The 19,596-nt window shown below is 39.6% G+C and overlaps 3 protein-coding genes across 7 annotated transcripts; 1 reads left to right on the forward strand and 2 right to left on the reverse strand.

Moving 5' to 3' along the window:
- Positions 1 to 3,380: 3,380 nt before the first annotated feature.
- LOC142370987 (Golgi apparatus membrane protein TVP23 homolog B) lies at positions 3,381 to 6,461 on the reverse strand. 2 transcript variants are annotated; one of them, XM_075453544.1, is made up of 7 exons: positions 6,392 to 6,461; positions 6,161 to 6,228; positions 5,937 to 6,081; positions 4,733 to 4,822; positions 4,213 to 4,338; positions 3,982 to 4,110; positions 3,381 to 3,896 (listed from the first exon to the last, which is right to left on the reverse strand). In XM_075453544.1, the coding sequence occupies exons 1-7, from the start codon at positions 6,401 to 6,403 to the stop codon at positions 3,870 to 3,872; spliced, it is 597 nt and encodes a 198-aa protein (XP_075309659.1). In that variant the 5' UTR covers positions 6,404 to 6,461; the 3' UTR covers positions 3,381 to 3,869. The 2 variants fall into 2 exon arrangements, with proteins under 2 accessions (XP_075309659.1, XP_075309658.1); XM_075453543.1 differs by lacking the exon at positions 6,392 to 6,461 and having other exon boundaries at positions 6,161 to 6,261.
- Positions 6,462 to 7,904: 1,443 nt separating this feature from the next.
- otop2 (otopetrin 2) lies at positions 7,905 to 19,359 on the reverse strand. 3 transcript variants are annotated; one of them, XM_075453542.1, is made up of 7 exons: positions 19,286 to 19,359; positions 10,805 to 11,278; positions 10,590 to 10,726; positions 10,427 to 10,485; positions 9,605 to 9,744; positions 8,682 to 9,511; positions 7,905 to 8,579 (listed from the first exon to the last, which is right to left on the reverse strand). In XM_075453542.1, the coding sequence occupies exons 2-7, from the start codon at positions 11,235 to 11,237 to the stop codon at positions 8,409 to 8,411; spliced, it is 1,770 nt and encodes a 589-aa protein (XP_075309657.1). In that variant the 5' UTR covers positions 11,238 to 11,278; positions 19,286 to 19,359; the 3' UTR covers positions 7,905 to 8,408. The 3 variants fall into 3 exon arrangements, with proteins under 3 accessions (XP_075309657.1, XP_075309656.1, XP_075309655.1); XM_075453541.1 differs by lacking the exon at positions 19,286 to 19,359 and adding an exon at positions 11,650 to 11,673; XM_075453540.1 differs by lacking the exon at positions 19,286 to 19,359 and adding an exon at positions 11,650 to 11,664 and having other exon boundaries at positions 7,906 to 8,579; positions 10,805 to 11,328.
- Positions 13,189 to 19,063, forward strand: ush1ga (Usher syndrome 1Ga (autosomal recessive)). Of its 2 annotated transcripts, XM_075453941.1 has the most exons (4): positions 13,189 to 13,480; positions 16,021 to 16,474; positions 16,736 to 17,532; positions 18,189 to 19,063. In XM_075453941.1, exons 1-4 carry the CDS (start codon positions 13,317 to 13,319, stop codon positions 18,190 to 18,192), a joined length of 1,419 nt encoding a protein of 472 aa, XP_075310056.1. In that variant the 5' UTR covers positions 13,189 to 13,316; the 3' UTR covers positions 18,193 to 19,063. The 2 variants fall into 2 exon arrangements, with proteins under 2 accessions (XP_075310056.1, XP_075310055.1); XM_075453940.1 differs by lacking the exon at positions 18,189 to 19,063 and having other exon boundaries at positions 16,736 to 17,536.
- Positions 19,360 to 19,596: the final 237 nt, after the last annotated feature.

The following is a 19,596-nucleotide window of genomic DNA, read 5'->3' on the forward strand; positions in this document are numbered from 1 at the left end:
ATCAGACGATTTATCAGCCGAAGGGGTCAAGTGACTACGATGCGCTCTGATAATGGCACAAATTTTATAGGTGCCGAGCGAGAACTCAGAGAGGCTCTAGAAGAGCTTGATCACTCTCAGATCAGAGATGACCTGATGCAGAAAGGTATCACCTGGATTTTTAACACGCCAACTGCCTCCCACCAAGGTGGAATATGGGAGCGACAGATTCGCACTGTCAGAAAGGTGTTGAATTCTGTGTTGAAACAGAAGGTGTTAGACGATGATGGCCTTCACACTCTGCTTTGCGAAGTTGAAGCAATTATCAATGACCGTCCCTTGACTGCAGCTTCTGATGTTCCAAGCGACGTAGAGGTTTTGACACCAAATCATCTTCTGCTATTGAAGAAACAACCAGCCCTTCCACCAGGTGTCTTCAACACGGATGATATCTACTCCCGTAGAAGATGGCGTCAAGTACAATACATGGCCAACTTATTTTGGTCAAGGTGGACCCAGGAATACCTCCCGTTGCTACAGGAGCGACAGAAGTGGCACAACAGGAAGAGAAACTTCACCCCAGGAGATCTTGTGCTCATCGTGGACAATTCCGCCCCCAGAAATACCTGGCTGACTGGAAGAATCCGGCAGACTTACCCAGACGCAAGAGGCGTCGTCCGAAGAGTTCAAGTCCAAACCAAGTCCAGCTTATTAGATAGGCCTACTAACAAGCTTTGTCTTTTGCAGGAAGCTGAATGAGTTCAGGACGACCGGCGACTATGGACGTTATATTCTGAGTTTGATTGAGCGAGTAATTGACATTTACAGTACAGTAAATGTAGCCTTGCTAATGTGTTTATGGCTCTATTTTTGTAGTTTTTAATTGTTATGCATCCTGCCTATACAATTAGGGGCCGGAGTGTTAGAGCCATGATAATATTTAGGGATATAATTTAGAGTGTAAGAATTTATATATTTAGTTTTTGTCATTTCTAGGTTATTTATTTACTGAAAGAAAGGTTTATTTTAAGTTCAGAGAAATGTAAAAGTCATTTTATATTTGGGACTTTTAATTTCATTGCGTGCGTAAAGGTAGACGCATCCTCAGAACTGATGCAACGGTGGAAAGAGCCAGACGGATTTAGTGAAGCACGGATGTATATAGTTTTTTGACCGTGCTCGCTGTGTAATTAAGAAACAAGGACATTGTATTGGAATACCTTTTTTGTTAACCCTTTTTTATTGGATAAAGATCTTTTGTTTATGAAGAACCCAGCTTGCTCGCGTCCATTCTTTTCAAAAGTGCTACCTAAATCCTGAATGACACAGATATTGGATCTGCTGCCATAACAAGGACTGTTCCAAAACCTCAATTGAGAGCATACCAGTTAAAGATGAGGTCGTCTATCTAGGTATAACCATCACAAAGGATCAGAAAAGAAGAAGCTCTCTGAACTTTGACCCTCTTATTCTAAAGACTAGAAAAAGACTCAATCAGTGGTTAGTAAGAGATCTTTCACTGCGTGGTCGTATTCTGCTTACTAAGGCCGAAGGCATTTCCAGGCTTACTTATGCTGCGCAGGCGTTAGAAGTTGTCAATAAAGCTGAGAAAGAAATTGACAAGTTATTATTTAATTTTGTCTGGAAAAATAGGACTCACTATATTAAGAAATCTACTCTAATGAACTCGTATGAAAACGGAGGACTGAACTGTTTATCATTCTCCATTTTGAATAACACCTTTAAGATAAAGTGGATTCGTCAATTTTTTAAATCTCCAGCCTCAATTTGGAACATTATACCTTTCCATATTTTTTCTAAATTCGGCGGTTTGAATTTCTTTTTGGTTTGTAACTTTGATATACAGAAGCTTCCAATCAAACTCTCTAATTTTCACTGTCAGGCCTTTTTATCATGGTTACTTATCTACAAGCACAATTTCTCTCCTCATCGATACATCATATGGAATAATAAGGACATTTTATTTAAGAAGGAAACTTTGTTTTTGGATACCTGGTTTAATCATAACATTATTCTGGTAGATCAACTGTTTAACAGTACTGGAATGTTACTAAGTTATGAGGATTTCCTATCTAAATTTAATTTTCCCATTTCTCATGGAAAATACGCAAAGGTTTTCGAGGCTATTTCTACAAAGATTTGCATGTTATTCAAACAGAGGACAAGACTCAGTTATCTTCATTCTCCCAACTCTTACTCCTCTACATTCTCCTGTTGGTAAAATATGCTTCAACCCTCTTCTTCGTAACAACAACAAATCAATCAGATACTTGTTTCAGAAGGAGACGACTTCTACTCCTGCTGTCTTTCCATTTTGGAATCGTTTTTGGTCTGATATATCTTGGAAATCTACCTGGTTGCTCCCAAATCATTTTATTCTCACCAACAAGGTAAAAGAAGTGTCCTAGAAACTCATTCACAGGATCTACCCTGCTAAAGACTACCTGAAGAAATTCAACTCAAACATTAATGTGAACTGTACCTTCTGTGATCTTTGCCCCAAATCCATCACTCATTTGTTCTGGTTATGTCCTCATTCTAAAGAGTTCTGGCAACATTTTTGTAATTATATTGATTTAAAAATTTTTGCAAGCTTTCAGTTGTTCTGGGAACATGTCCTATTTGGCTATCAACAAAGTGCTAAAATGAATCCAAAGATTTTCTTTATTAATCTACTTATTTTTAAAGCTAAATTTCACATACACAAACACAAATTTTTGAAAAGAAAACCTCTTTTTTTTGTCTTTTTGGTTGAATTAAAGCAATACCTTCTTACAATTAGACCTTTAACTAATAAAAAAGCAAAAACACCTATATGGGCCTGTTCCCAACTTGGGATTTTGGACGAACTGTTGTCATAATCCCTAATTTTTTTTTATTTTTTATTTTATTTTTTTGTTACAAGAGATTCCTTGGCACATATGTCTTTGTGTTCATTAGCTTTTTTTGTCTAAGTGCATCATGACGTTCATCTTCTTCGTTTTATTAGTATTCCTATGCTCCTCCTGGCTATCTTCTTTTTGGCGTTATGCTCACTTTTGTAAATTGTTATTTTGTTGTACTACTAATAAAGATTTAAAAAAAAAAAAAAAATAGAGAAATAATGATTTCCGGCGCTCAGGTAGCGCAGGTCGCTCTTGGTGTACACGCAGCATTAGAGCCACCTAGTGGCAAAACATTTCTCGGCATTCAGATGAGTGATACCACACTCCTTCACATTTTCTTGATTTCCTTTGCAGGCATACTGATTTAGAACTGATGGGATAGCAAAACTTCTGTTTCACATTCATATTCTCTTTGTGCATATGCTATAAAACACTGAAACATTGAAAACTTTTGTGGAGATATAATCTGTAAATAACCAATTCCAACAAAAAAAAAAAAATGTGCCCAAATTGAATTTATTACAAGATATCACTCAATGTCATTAAGAAACAACTTTTCTGAACAAAGAAATTCGGTTTGATCAAAAAAACAGTAGCCATACTTAAATGTAAACACTCCAGGATTGATTAGCAGCAATTATAAGGTAACAACTTTACTGTATAAACATGTTTCCAAAATTCACAGAAAATAGAACACAATTCCTTGAAAAAGGCCCTTTGAAGTATGAAAAAAGTCACATCCCCTAAAGTTGGCAACAGAGTTTCTTGTGGAACAAGTTTAAAGCTTCACCCATTACCTTTACCGATATCTTAATCCAAATCCCCTCAGAACTCAATCAGAACATCATTGTAACCTCCTGAGAGAAAAAAAAAAGACCCTGACGAAGATCTGCCGCTTTGTGAAGAAATCAGATAAATATCACAAGCCCATCCAGCGACGAGCTCGACGTCACTGCATCAGGCACCCGCACATCCACTTCAGTTTCACGATCCTCCCGTTTCCTTCATTGCCTTTGGTGAGAAATAGGAAACGGTGAATATTGCAACTCATTACACCAAAATATGACACTTAAATGTCTGATGATGTTCCACGTACCTGTTTAAAAATCTGGGTACTGAAGTAGTTCTTTGCCATGTTTCTCAGGTTAGACCCTCCACCCACTTTACATCTGACGTACCCGTACAAGTTGGCCCATTGTAAAACCAAACCCATTATCACCACAGCCTGGGGGCAACCACAAACAGGACTGAGACATAAACTCACAGTATCCAATGATTTAGACTGACAGGAATCTATGTGACAAGTGCACAATTGCTCTGAACTGACCAGCCATTTAATGTTGAAGGAGAAGACGGTGCTGAACATGAAGATGACCCAGAAGATGGGGCACACAGTGAGTCCAAGCCAGAAAATTCGTGAGTCTGCGCTGGATATTGTGTTCACACTGTTTGACTGCTCAGAAAAGCACACCAGATTTATGACATTTCATCCTCTTATCAAAGTACAGACTGTGTTCTGTGATAAAAAGGACAATGCAGCTCTTTAATGTTGCCATATTGTCTGTTTATTAGTTACACACCAACATAAAGTTAACTATTTGATACTTTGAATATCCCTAAATCTACCAAAAGATCTGATAATAGGAGTTGTGTTCTGCCTATACTACATTCACTTGTTAATAAGAAAAATATAAAAGGGTTTAGTTTCCGAAGGATGTTTTATTTTTCCACATGGGTGTTACATGTGGCAAACATTTGAATTCATCCTTGAACAGAACCTATAAAGCTGTCATTGATCATATCAGCTTACTATTTATAACTTCCACACTCTTTGAGTTCCCGCTTACCTTTCTTGACTCGAACATCCAACGGCTGTTCCCATCTAGGTCCACTTGATTCCACCACCGAAGGCCCACCATCAACCTGCCTGATACATTCTAAAAACCACAAATCTCCCCTTAACTTTTAATTTGATTTATTACAATACATCATACACGAGCTCAAGTTCACAAAACAATAAGCAATACAAATGAATTACCTTGCAGGGATTTCAGAAATGTTTTCTACCTCTACGGTCGTATTCTCATATATAATCATTTATCAGTTACTCAAAGAAAGCATATCTTTTTAGGGTTTGTCCTATGTAAATAGCTTTGTTGTGCATGTACATGGCCTGTAAAATTCCACAGTCCGCATCAAAGGGAGCTCTTTCCCCCACAGAGTACAAGGGTCCAGAACTGCTTGAAGCACATTTTTGGCAGTCTAGAGGTTTTTTTTGTTGTTTTTTTCCGTTACTTATCTACACCACCATGTAACATATCTGCATAACATCTGCAGGTTTGCAGTTTCCTATATATGCAGATATACTAGTTTCCTAATGTTTAGTTTAGGACATTCGTCTGTCTGACTGAACATGTCTGGTTTCATTGTTAATAACTTCTAGGAACGGCTGCTGTGAAGTCGAACACATTTTACTTACGTGACTGAGCTCTCAAGAGTAAGAATGTTAACATGACAATGGAAAAATAAGTAAATTTCTAAACTAGTCTGACCAAATCTAGACTTTTAAAATGCATGGCTAAACACGTCACTCTGCTCTCATAAAATCCTAATTTTAAAACGCCAACATTATCTGACAAGATCACCATTCAAGTCACTTGAAGATAATCTCCCTCTTAGAAAGTTATAAGCAGCAGAATGTAATGAACGCTCTTTCATAAAGTCAACAGCGATGTGGTGTTACTTCAGTTAATAACTCGCGTCCCCTCCTGTGCTCCCATATTGAGATGCGCATTGAGTTGCCAGACAGCCATCTTGCAAGTGTGCCCCTTGATGATGTAAATAAGTGAAGTAAGAAAAACCTGGACTACTAAAAAGGTGTTTAAGGCAGTGCAGCGATTCCTGTGGGAGAGAATAAAACTCTTCAGTGCGGACTTAATATTGCAGAACTTTAAAGGAAGAGGTCAAACAAAAAGAAGAACAATCCCTCTCTTAAGGCCGTATAATTGGCCATCTTTCTGAAGCAGCTTTGTGATACCTTCGCCCACTAACCTTGACAGTCCAGAAATCGCATGACAGCAGCAGGATGATGGTGACCATGCACGCAATAAAACGACCGCTCAGGATGTCGCACAATATATAAACCAAGATGGCACTTATCCGGAAGAAGAGATGGAAGAATGATGCCAGAGGATGTCTGAAATACAGATTTACATGATTTCTTTATGGCTGGAAAAAAAATAATCCACTTTAGCCTGAATCAAAGCACATCTTACCTAATGGCAGACTTTCTGTGCCTGAAGTTATCTTCCTCGTCACCAAAAAGAGGAGAGTCTTGGGAGTCCTGAAAGCATAAAATCATTCATTTACACAGCAGCTAGTCAGCAGCTACCCCTGCGTGTTATTTCTACCACACGTGTGAAAAGTTCTTAAATCAAAAGATTCGCCATATTAAAAAGAATTAATAGCCTCTAAAATGTAACAAAATAGAACTTCGGATCGGTCACCTGTCTCTGCATTTTGACACCAGAAGGATGTATTTCCTGGTGACGTGGATGTAAACAACAGCGTGTGCGAAGGACCTCGCGGAAGTGTGGCCTTGAAGGTGCCTGCATCAAAGAGAGTTCTGACATTTCAACCCCAAGGAGAATTCAAAATCCGGAAAGGAAACAGTCCTCTTGGCATAAACCAATGGGACCTGAAAATTTAGAATCGACTAATTGGCTTGTTGCAGGTTCAGAACTAATTTCTAATCTCGTAATTTCCAACTCCCCCTAACTGACACTATAGGCCTACCCTATTGTAGAAATTAAATTTAGCTCTGCCAGTAACAGAGGGGGGGGGGGGATTTAACTCCAGCCTGCTGTAAATCGAAGAATATTGTAAACGGGTAAAATAATTAATTAATTGTAAATTAAAATTACAAAGTAATTTTGTAACTATTCCAACGAATGGGGATTCCAAACATTCAAACGTAAAAAAAAAGTTTCTATACAATTGAAATAAAATCATATTGAAAACAGACACCAAAAAGGAAGTAAGCTGTTCTCAGAAATCAGCCAGTGCTGCAACAAAATGGACATGAACAGTACAAGGAACAGTTGATCCGATTACAATCCAAAATAGATAACTTGTTTGTGAGGTTAAGAGCCAAATGGTTTGAGGAAGGAGAGAAGAATACCACCTATTATAGTCATTTAGAGAAAAGACGACAGCAGAACACAGCTTTGACAAGTTTATTAATGAGTGGACTTACAGCAGGCTGTACACACCCAGTTATTCCCACCCAAGAAATTGTTTAATGACCATTAAAGACTTTTTTACCACAAAAAAATGACAGCATACTTAAAGAAAGTTGTGAATCAGACCTAAAAATTGAAGAACTGGACGCAGAATGCATAGAGAAGAGAGAATTAATGCCAAGCACGAAACAAGGCCTCATAACCCCATATCCCAAAACACAGCAAGGACAAAAGATTACTAGACAACTTTAGACCCGTTATGTTATGAAACACTGATTATAAATTGTTATCTAAATGTTTCCAGCTTCCTTAGTGGTAGAATCATTTACAATAGCACAAGGCTGGTCTTAGACTTGATCGATTACAGTAACTTATTTACAGAGCTTCCTTTTATTTTTTTACCTGTGAAATTGTTTCCACCAGCAAGTTTTATTCTATTGCAAATGATCAATCATCTAACCATCGTTTTAGACCACACGACAACCCTGTGGAACAACAGATACATCCTTTGATATAAGAAATTATTGTTTTTGAGATCATGGATGGGAAATGGACTTTGGTCTATTACTCACCTCATGGATGACTCAGGTGAATTACTAAATTATCAAGTCTTGTGTGTAAATTGGGTGGGTGACTACGACCACAGAGTTGTTCAATTATGCCAGAATTAGTTACAATAAATTTCTGGTGATTGAATTATCGATACACTGCTTTCTTTATGTAGCAGTGCATATACAGTATGTTAAACAACTAGTTTATTCTATTTCGCCAGTCACGACTTTCAGCAAGAATGATATCGATCTATGTGTGTTAATTGCTGCAGTTGTCTCTATTTTTTCCACTGTCTCCAGTAGCTATATGTCATTTCAGAAGCCTTTACAGTATTTTCTTTAGCATTATCATGCCCATAGTTATGCATTATGCCGAGTGTAGAAGCACCATCTATAGTTAGTCACAGCAGTAGCTGTAATGCTGCTGCTGTTGATGATGACGATAACGATGATGATTAACAGAATTGTTCTCTCATTTTGCTTTGTTTTATTCTTTTATTTGTGCATACAAAGTTTAACGTGTAGATAAAGTATAACAAGATTAGCTTCGCTTTTGAATATTTTTACATTGTCATATATTTAATGCTGCAACACAATAAGAAACACCAAAGTGATAATACTCATTTGTCAGTCTTTACAAATATATATAGAAATGAATCATCAAACAAAACACATTCTGTACAAAACAGTTTTATAATGTTAAAACATTATAACACAGAATATAGGCCGAGTTATGAGTTCAGAAACACCTCAAGCAGACTGGCGACTGAATGCATTCGGTAAAAGATGCCAAAAGGTAGCCCGATATTCACAACAGCAGCCCACATGTTGAATTTGTAGAATTCCGTTTCGGTGTCATGGTCAAACTGGGGACGAGCACCAAACGCTGGCATGATCCACAACTGTGAAAGAGATAAACAAAAGTTGTCAATTATTATAGTTGTCGTTGATTTTAGTGAATTTTAAACTGGAGATTGGAGGGAGTGAGGGTGAGAGGTACTCACAATGATGTTCCCCAGCAGCAGAAACGCGCAGACTTCTCTCAACACTCTCCGCTTCCACAATAGTTTGTGTTTGTGTTCGGCTGCTCCACTGTGGCTGCATGCTTCTGTGTCAGGGGAGGGTTTTGCTTCAAGGTTGTTGACATCTTTGCTCGCCTCCATCACGTATGGATTTGCAACCACTGTGGGTGGCTCCACCTCATGAAAGGGTTCCCGATGCAGACCTTCAATTATGAAAAAGTTCTGCAAGCCTAGCTGGATCACAACCAGTATAGCCCAGGCCAGGTTGAGTCTGTTCAGGTGGCCTTTGGCTCCTGTTGCAATCATGGCCACGATGGAGAAGTAGCTGATGATGAACTGCCCCAGAGATGCACCAACCAGCAGACCCACGTCAAGGTTGCGGGTGGGGTTTTTCTCTGAGACGTGTTCCCTGTGATCCACCTTGAAGATGGCACTGCCGATCACAGTGCAAATGGACATCATGGTTACTGTGACTATATTCATGACGAAGTGCATCATCACTGCTTTGTCTTTGTCGTCTTCATCATAGTAGTTTGTTTTCATTTCGATCTCATATACGATGAAAGTCGCCAGGCCTGCAATCACTAGGAGGACTCCCAAAATAGGGCCGATAAAGACATCCTTCAGGCTAAATTTGGTGTGGTGGTGGCTGTGGTCGGCTGCTACTCGGCCTACGTTCTTCCACATGATGTAGGCCATGGCAGAGGCAAAGAGGCTGTACTCGATATTGAAAGGGTACAGGTAGTAATAGGCCTCCTTGAAGACGCCACATGTGGTGTGGCTGCACTTACACCGATCGTCTCCATAGCCCGCTGTAAGACATGAAACAGTAAAGAGTAAAGTGCTACAATGTGGTTGCCAACAAGCTTCTGTATCTATTGCATGGATTTGTTTGCTTTAATCACCTCTGTTGATGTACATGCTCCGTCTTGAGAGTTTGGTTTCGTTCGTGTAGTCGGGAATAGTTGTTTGGTGAAGGGACTCCTCGGTGACTGCGGTCATCCATAAAACTAGATTTGTGGACAGGGTTAGCATCAATCCGCAGCTGCAATAATTAAAAGAAAAAAGAATCATAAAAGGGAAGCTAAAGACGATGGTAATACACACACACATACATATATTCATATTTACACATGACACCACAAACTATAAATCAGTGAGTACAAAGTTCAAGATTAGTATTTACATAGTTATAAATCTCTCTCAGACTTATTTATTATAGAAATAATGCGTGCCTTTTCTTTTCTCTCAATTTTTGCCCTCCTCCTTTACGTTTCTTCTCCATTTTTGCACTGCTGATTGATTGATGAATTGACAGATGAAGAGGAGGAGGGGCCTATACCCTGGGGGCTCCAATGTTGATTAGCTAGACACTAGAGTAACTGTTAACATTGGTTATCACATTAAAGGCCAGCCCAAAATTAGTATTTACATAGTTATAAATCTCTCTCAGAGTTCTTTATTATAGGAAACTCCTCTGTGTAGTTGATTGCACAATTCAAATACGTAACATGGTTTGCATGTAGATTACAGTGATGAAAATGATGTATTTGCACAAGGTCTTGCACCTTTTCAAGGTCTTGCATTTAAGACCTTCTTAAGTTAAGTTAAACATTATCAAAGTGTCAGCAGTGGCGTCAGCTGAATTATATTCTATCACCCAAGCTACTGGCAGTGTCTGTGGCACACCTGTTAAAGAAGGAGGTGTAAATGCCTTCACTACTTACAGCGACAAGTTCTTTTGGAGCTGCACGCAGTCTTGTGAATGGATCCACAAAAAGTATGTCTGCAAATTGAAATGGAAATTATCAGAACATTTTGCAACCATTGTGACCAGAGTATCGAGCAAGATACCTTTTTTTAAAACTTTTTTTTTTTTTTTGTCTTTACCTGCACAAGGACGAACACAAGTTGCACCACAGGATATGCAACCTTAACACCAGAATCACAGTGGAGGTAGCCCACGTAGCTGGCTATCTTGAAAATGTCCATGATGACACTGAGGAGCCCAAACAGCATAAGTCCTCCTGAGGGACAGACAGCAATTAGAACAGGGGGGAAGTTTCCAAGAATTGCTATGCATACAAAATATCTATTTCTCATACCTCTGAGCCATATAGGTCCGGCGTGCTTATCCTTGAAGGTAACAGCGTTCGCTGTCCTGGTTGTGTAGACAGTGTAATAGATCATCCAGATGGAGCTGAGGAGGATTAGGATGATGAGGAAAGCCTGCAGGTCAAGGGTGCTGATTTTAACACTGTTGGAGGCGCTGCCACTGACGAGAGCACAGCCAATGATCAGGATGTTCAGACAGATGATCCCAGACAGCATCCATCCCCAGTTTCGGCCCCGGTCCTTCACAACCTCAGTGGAGGACAAGTTCACCTCGGGTTCACTTGTGTTCTCCGTTTGATTCGCTGCGCTGATGTTGGAGAGGTGCGCATCCTCCATCTCTCTGTCTTTGGCAGTCATCTTGCATGGCTCACAGAGACTTTCGCCGGTCAAGCATTCGCACGGATTGTCGGGGTTATAACACATGGCTCCTCTCTCTAAGGTCTCTTCACAACTGTTCGCTGTATCTGGAACCAGATATGAGACAAGCCTGGTTTATCAGCTACGCCCGGGCTCTCTGTAAAGGCAGACCCCGCCCTGAATGAAGGTTTTCCACGCATACAAAAAAATGCAATTGACACTTAAAAACAATGCAATTTCCTCATTTTACTTGCGCTGGTTTTGGCAAGATGTATATTTAAACAGTGTTTTGTCCAGCAACAATCCGCATTAACTGTACAGCTTTCTTCACCTATAACTCATTATCTTCGAGAAAAGCAATCTGACAGAATAGGTGAAAACATTATCAACATAAGCAGATATCACTTACAAAATTGAGCACACCAATATAACAATGCAGTGCCCTGTAAAACCAAACGAAAGAAGGGTTTCAGCATACCTGTAAGCCACCTGATGGAGGGAGGAATTGGGAGAGGCCTGAGCTGTTGTGGCTTTATATACCCCCAAAACACAGTTGTTTACGTGCAAAGAGTCATAAACGTCAGGACTGTTTTAAACAACAGCACAGTAGCCCAAAACACAGCGTGTTTAGCACACAACCAGAAAGTTCAAAAGAAATTTCCAGGAATACCCTTTTCTCATGGATTACAAAATACAAGGAACCGGTTCTTTTTCGAAATAACTGCAAGTTTCTTTGATATGACATAATATGGTTTAATGTCAGTTCTAAAAGCTGGTTTAATACGCTAAGTTGGCAAAATCAGAACTGTGGTGGTGTGTGGCATGTATCATCAGTACCCAATTTTCCTTCCCTTAAATAGATCCTTTTTATTTTCATTTTTCATTTTTCATTTTTCTCTCAGCTGACCACACGCAGCCATGCAACACTAAAGGTGATCTAAATTATGCAGATAGGTGTAGCAGGTGTTACTCATCTAATGTTTTGATTCGGTGCTTGGAAAGAATTCTTTTACTTTTCTAATACGAAACATGACACAATGAGGAGATGCACCCCCACCTGAATAGCCTGTGGTGTCCTGTTCGCTGCACGTGCCTATTGTCATGAAAGTTTCTATTGGGTTGTTTGGGTGAGAACTTGCTAATGGCGCAACTAGGCTTAATTCAGATGAGCACTTTAATTCACCCCATTCATCAAAATGGTACTGAAAGCATAGACACTTCTGCAAAGCTCCACTGTAATGAAATGTTGCTTGGTTCATTTCTTTCCAGGCATGGACACCTCAAATGAGAACAATGGTTATTTCTTTTAGAATAGCCTACAAGGGAAAACAATTACACTAATGAGTCTGGTTTCGTTGTGCCAGTCACAATGAAACAGGGCTTGGGTATGTCCATAATTCTCAAAAGTCAGTAGGCCTACTTATTTCCTTGTGTTTGAGCAACATCGGAAATTAAATGTAGTGGAATAATCGCATCTGTATGTCTATTGTATTGTGTGATGAATGACTTTGCACAAATGAAAAGAAGTTGAAGAAATCTTTTCTAAATACAATAACATGACTAATATCAACACAAATACTTTTATTATATAACCAGGCTGTATCCAAGCATTAGAAGTAAAGATAGTCACAAGACTTTATGTTCCTTTCACAGCTTATAGGGCCATTAAAGCTAAGTTGATATAATTTCAGTTAAATAACTGAGTAACTGGGTACCCATTCAAGATGATAATGTAAATCTCGGATACGTTCATATAATAAACACAAGGAGAACTAAAGTGAACGCGTCCAATTAAATTACAGCCCCCTATATGTTTAAATTAGTTAAGGTTGGTGTAAAAGCAACCATGAAAATCCTGCAACACCACTTCTAATGAGATAGTTTGGCTCCTAAGCGGGGTTTTGGGTCTCTGTCCTGGACCACCTCGGCCACCGGGAGCACTGTTTGACCACACGGCGCGTCCCTGGATACCAGCGACGCGCTCGGCGCTCTTTGTTAGTTCAGATGCGACTCGCTCTGGATGAACGGTGGAACAAATCGACACTTTAATCGATTTGCTGCCACCAAATGCCCGCATGACTCCGGCCATGGTGGTGGTGCTGATTAAACGGAATGGAGTCGCGTATAGTGGATTAATTCTGCACCATGAATGACAGGTACCACAAGGCGGCCCGGGACGGCTACCTTGACCTGCTTAAGGAGGCGACGAGGAAGGATCTCAACTCACCGGACGAGGATGGCATGACACCGACGTTATGGGCTGCTTATCACGGCAACCTGGAGGCTCTGCGGCTGATAGTGGCCAGAGGGTGGGTAGGATTTATTAGAACTTGTGTGCAAAATCACAGAAGGCCAACAGATTCACCCAAATACCAGTAACCGTACTCAGTTATGCGTTTTTTCTATACATTATTTATGACAAATATATTCTAATTTGTATGAGCTCTATATTGTAAAGATATGCTCATACAGTGCGTACGTTACACATACTATATATTGATAGATTCAATTAAACCTTGACAGTGTTCTTATGGAAAAAAAAACTTTGTGAAAGCACACTCTATAACCCTCATTATCACCATCTTCACCTCATGTATTTGGGTTAATACAAGTATAACTCAGCTGAAGGTAAATAAACCAGTTCATGCAGTCCACCAGTTCTGAATTTCCTAATAAGCAAGAACATTTGTGAAACTTTCTAGAGGCTTCATAGACATTATTTATAACAGTCAGAGTCTGTTCATGTCTTTCAGGAGTTTTGTTTAACAATTTTCTCCTTTACTAATTTCATAACTTGAACAGGAATTTTGCTTAGACTAATTTCCAGGGGCTGCATTGTGTTCTACAAGGTGGATATTCTTCAGCAAAAAGTGCATTCGTGGTTGGTATTCACAACACCCTCTTTCTCATCTTAGCTGGTTGACCTAGTTTGCACGCCAGCCAGAAATAATAGGACCCATTTGAATAAGCTTCACTGAGTCATTTTAAAAGGGGAGAACATCATTCATAAGAGTATTAATTAATTGTTATTATTTTGAAAATTTTACAATTTATCGTTGTCTTCAAGAACCGAACAGAGGTCTAGCTGCCTTTTCTCAAAGCGCACAGTATTATCCTAGCCTGAGTTTGAGCAATTTCCCACGAATTGAGTGCAAACAAACCAGCAGTGTATTCAGCTGCTAAGGGACATATTATTCTTCTTTTGTTAACACCAGGCATAAACTACAGATTGACATTCTCAGTCTCAGACTGCTGAACACGGTCATGGGAAATATGCCATATCAGCTATATTTGGCAGGTATATTGCATTGGACTACCCGCAGTAACATCAAACTGACATAGGACATGAAAACACGAATTGCCCATTATGTGATAACACGCTGGGGACGGATAAGTGAACAGACACAGCTGTGCTCAGTATTTTACCACAGACATTAATTGTGACTCATAAAGCAATCTTAGATGATCACTTAGAATGACCATAAAGGATCATGCAGCTCAGGTGATAAATATTTCATCTTAAAAAAGACAATTTCAATTAATCATTGTACATCAATTTATGGCCCTTTATGGTCCTTCAATTTTTCCAGCACTGTGCTGAAGATGCTGTTCATTTGTTTGATCATTATTTTATTGTTGCATTCTGGGCGGTTTGCCACTCATAGTTCATCATCAACACTAGACAGCTACACTACTTCATATGAACAGAAGTGAACTGTGCTTATGAAACTGCATCTTTTTTCTGACACTTTGAACATTATCATGTCCAAACGTAGAGAGCACAGGGCTGAAATCAGAGCGGGGCCTTGCTAATTGCTGCACAAGCAGGATCTGGCTGATGTGACACACATTCCCTGAGAAAACCTTGCAATGCCCTCCATCAATAATACATCTGCACTTTAACTTCATCCACTGCATCAAATATTCAGGAGTGTGTATGTGGATACAGTGGAGAACAAGACACAAGACAGTTTCATAAGCGTGGAGGTGTGACACAAACAACAAAAGTTTTTGAAAATGCAGAAAACTTGAGCTGAAATTAAACAAGAAATATCTAGATTTAGCTGTAAAAAAGATCTCACGTCATGTCATGTTGACCTTTAGACATGATAATGCATTTGTCAAAAAAAAAAAAACTCAATGAAATGATAATTTACTTATAATACTTATAATATTTACATGAAACAAAATGGCTTTGATAGATTTGCATATTAGGTTCATGACTGGAAAGAAATAAGAGCACTCCTTACACATCTGTCTGACACATCATCCAACCAGGTGTGCAGCTGGTTACTCTGACTTCAGGAATTCATTGTGACATCACCATCCACGCACAATTGTGCTTTTTGAGCCAGGTGCCACTTCTGTGGCCTCCCCTGAAAAAGGATACAGGTAGTGGAGCAGTGGTGCTGGCAAGCCTCAGGTCATATTACAGACGTGAAGCAACAGGGCAACACACACAGAGGTAACCTTCAGGTCGTGGACAGTCTGGGAGAGGAAGATGGTGGCTGTAGTGTTAATAATGGCCTTTGCATTATTTTTAATTCTCGGTCCATCATCAAAGTTTCTAAGATATTGAGACCAACAGTTGTTCTCTGTAAAGGGAATGTGGTGTTTAGAGTTTGAATTATTAAACAAGGTCCTGTTAACAACTCAGGGACAGCAGGCCAGTTCTGAAAACATAATCAGAAAATCACATGCTTACTCATGAGTGAGTCATCTAAACAAAAGCCACAGAGAAGGCAAAGTTTACCCTTAAACTGTTTCAGAGTATGAACAGAACAGAAGGGAATTGTTTCTTCAAGCAAATGCTTCTTGAGTCATCTAACACATTTCTTATGGCCTACAGAGGAGACCCCGACAAGTGTGACATATGGGGAAACACGCCACTCCACCTGGCGGCTGCCAACGGTCACCTCAACTGCCTTTTCTTCCTGGTGTCTTATGGTGCCAACATATGGTGCCTGGACAATGACTACCACACACCGCTGGATATGGCTGCCACAAAAAACCACATGGATTGTGTCCGCTACCTGGATTCTATCGCTGCCAAGCAGGCAGCTCTCAATCCAAAGCTGGTCAGCAAGCTGAAGGACCGGGCATTCCGTGATGCTGAGCAGAGGATCAAAGAGTGTGTGAGGATGCAGAAGAAGCACCACAAACGCATGGAGCGAAAATTTCATAAAGAGGCATCTGAGGCTTCTGCGTCAGATGTCATGAGCTTTTCCAGTTATAACAGCAGCTCTCTAAGCCACAAATTACGCAACTTCAACACAGCCACCGTCAGCGTGCCATATTCTCAGGTTTGGAATTTTGTTTGTTGTTGTTGACTATTAGTTCTACATCTACTAGTTGAGATATTCTTCAATTTGTGGGCTGATGTGGTAAATATCTGGCTTGTCATAGAATTTCAAAGCACGTACTGCACAAAAACACATCACAACCTATCAGCAGTGGGAAATTGAATAAGAAATATATGAATCTGAAGAAAAAGCTAGTCATAACACTCAAATCTGAAAACACCATTCAAATTTGTGATTTTAAATTTGCTGTTGCCCTCTTAGGCGACTCTCCATGCCACAAGCCGAGGGAAGACAAAGATCCAGAAGAAGCTGGAGAAAAAAAAACAAGGAGATGGCACCTTTAAGATCTACGAAGATGGAAGGAAGAGTGTGCGCTCTCTTTCTGGCCTTCAGCTGGGTAATGATGTCATGTTTGTAAAACAAGGGACTTACATCAACCCAAACAACCGCGGCCGTCGCAACGTTCGCGACATGTTCACTAGAGATAACGACGATGCCATTTCACGTGCCATGAGTGAGCCAGACCTCCACGGGCCAGATGTGGACTACTCTGAGATCAGCACAGACTCCGGACATGATTCCCTGTTCAACCGACCCGGTCTTGGCACAATGGTGTTTAGGAGGAACTATTTGAGCGGGGGCATGTTTGACCTTGGTGGCCAGGATGCAGCAAGTGTGGCACAGTCCACTAATAAGGTGCGTTTACGCAGTCGGCTGCAGCAATACGCAAGTCATGATGAAGACAGCATCGGTAGTGCACATAGTCTGCAGGAGAGGAACATGGAAGAGTTGCCTTGGGAGGAAATTGAATTAGGGCTGGACGATGATGATGAGCCTGATATAAGCCCACTGGATGTCTTCCTTGCTACACAAAGCATGAGCGAGTTTTATTCCATCTTCAAGAGGGAGAAGATTGACCTAGCAGCCCTAATGCTGTGTTCTGACCATGACCTAAAGAGTATCCATATCCCCTTAGGACCAAGAAAAAAGATCTTAGATGCCTGTAAGAGACGTCTTGAAACCATAGAGGACCCTGACTGCATAGAAGACACAGAATTGTGAGTCTTGAAATTTTCGATCAGTATTCACTGCCTTAAGGGTTTGCACTATCACAAATTGTTGGTTATTCTATTTGTTCCTGGTATAGAATTAAATACGGGGCCCTTCAAATATCAATATGAAATATATGAAAATATCAAAGGTGCTTTGTGGAATTATTTTCTTTTTTTTTTCTTTCTTACCAAAGACAATACCATAACAAATAGAAAATGTATTAAGTATTAGAGATTACTGATTAGTTTGAAAACAATGGCAGAAAATTTTACCTACATGGTCATGCATTTGCCTGTAGTAAAGCCTGTCGTCGAGCTGTCTACTTTTTCCCCACCTTGGTCTTGCATTAATCAGAGCAAAACATGTTTTTGGTTGGCCTAAAGTAAGATGACTGCCAGTCAATGTAGTTCATTGCAAAAAAAAAAAAGCTTGGCTAGTCTTCACATTTCATTTGCAAGGGTATTTTCCTGTATGGTCCTACTGAAACTGGAAAAACTGGATGTGAACTTTTTAAGCTGAAATGACAACACTTCATATCTTTTTGTTTAAAATACTATCTAGACTCCATTGCACATTTTGTTTCTTGTTTGTGAGATTAAAAAAGATTAAAAAGCATAGCGTGAATTTAAACATATGCATTCTTTCTGTGTCTGTTCTGCAGATAACAAAAGTTGTGGATGGCCATCCCACTGTGTGCTCATCCAGCCTTAAAGGTCAGTGGAGCATTGTGGAGTGAATGTCACATATGTGCAGGAAGGACTTAAAGGTTTACATCTCCTCATAACTCAGTGCCAGCAAAGCAGAAAAAACACTGTTACAATAAGTCAAGCAAGAGGAAACAGGGGTGAGATGAATTCTTGATATGATTCTTTTTACCATCTCGGTAGCTTAAAAGGGTCACAGAAATTCTTTCTCCTTGTCGGTTGGATGGTTAGAATACCCTGCACTGCGTGATTTCACAAATTGAAAGAAATTTATCAGAGTGCAGCGCTGTTCTGTGATGTTGTACGTCATGTGATGTAACTAACAGAGAGATGATTGTGGGCTCCTCATCCTCAAATGTTTTCCCCTATGGGGTCAAATTGATCACTTCATGTGCCTACAATGCTCGTGCCTGTTTTTCTTTAAAGATGACAGTATGTTCATGAATACTTTGACAAGACCTTTCTTATGATAGGCTTTTGGTCAACATTTTTAACTAGATTCATAGTCACTCATATTTTGTAACTGTTTATGTTTACATACAGGAAGCCATGGCCATCTAAATCTGGCTCACTTGTACCAGAAAGGCCAATTGTACAATGAGATTGTTCTAAAATACTGAAATATTGTAAAATATTTGTAAATGCAGTATTGTCTTTTTTTTAATAAACACTATAACATATTAACCTCACACTACAGCATGTATTATTCTTTGTATGCCACTCATACCCATCTTCCAACAGTTTGTTCCATGGATGCCGTTTTCAAATCTGCACTGTAGCATAAACTGATGTTTAGTATCACATGGATTTTACTCTAAATAAAGATACTCTTTCAAAGCTGAACATTGCTCAGATTGTATTATTTCCCCCCTTGCTTGCAACCGAATGTTGTTTATATCATAGCCAACTATTTATAGTTTATTGGGGAAAAACCTAAGATATATTCAATGGTGATGCTGTGCCTTTCACTAGAATCACATGTATATGAAAATATTTTAAGGCAAAATCAAAAAAGAAGTCTATACAGCCGTTGACTTTGTGACAATATCTATACCTTTTTTGCAGTTCTTCTGTCCCGCATGACACGAATTCAGGAAGCGTCTCTGTAGATAAGTGGTGTTGTCTGGAAGCTCCATGCCTCTGATGTAACATTGTTATCAAAAGGAAACTCCGCTACAGTGTTGTTTTTGGCAGCACGGAAGATCCAAGCCAAAAAAATAAAAAGAGATTCTTACATATAATGCTACTGCAGTTATTTTGTAGTGATAGTTAGATTTTACATACCATGCCATAAAATCCAACTCTTTAAAAGTATTGAATGAATGATAAAACATCAGAGAGTTTGTTTATTCCCCTTCCTGCTAG

This window comes from Odontesthes bonariensis, chromosome 21 (assembly GCF_027942865.1).
Source record: "Odontesthes bonariensis isolate fOdoBon6 chromosome 21, fOdoBon6.hap1, whole genome shotgun sequence".
Lineage (NCBI taxonomy): Eukaryota > Metazoa > Chordata > Actinopteri > Atheriniformes > Atherinopsidae > Odontesthes > Odontesthes bonariensis.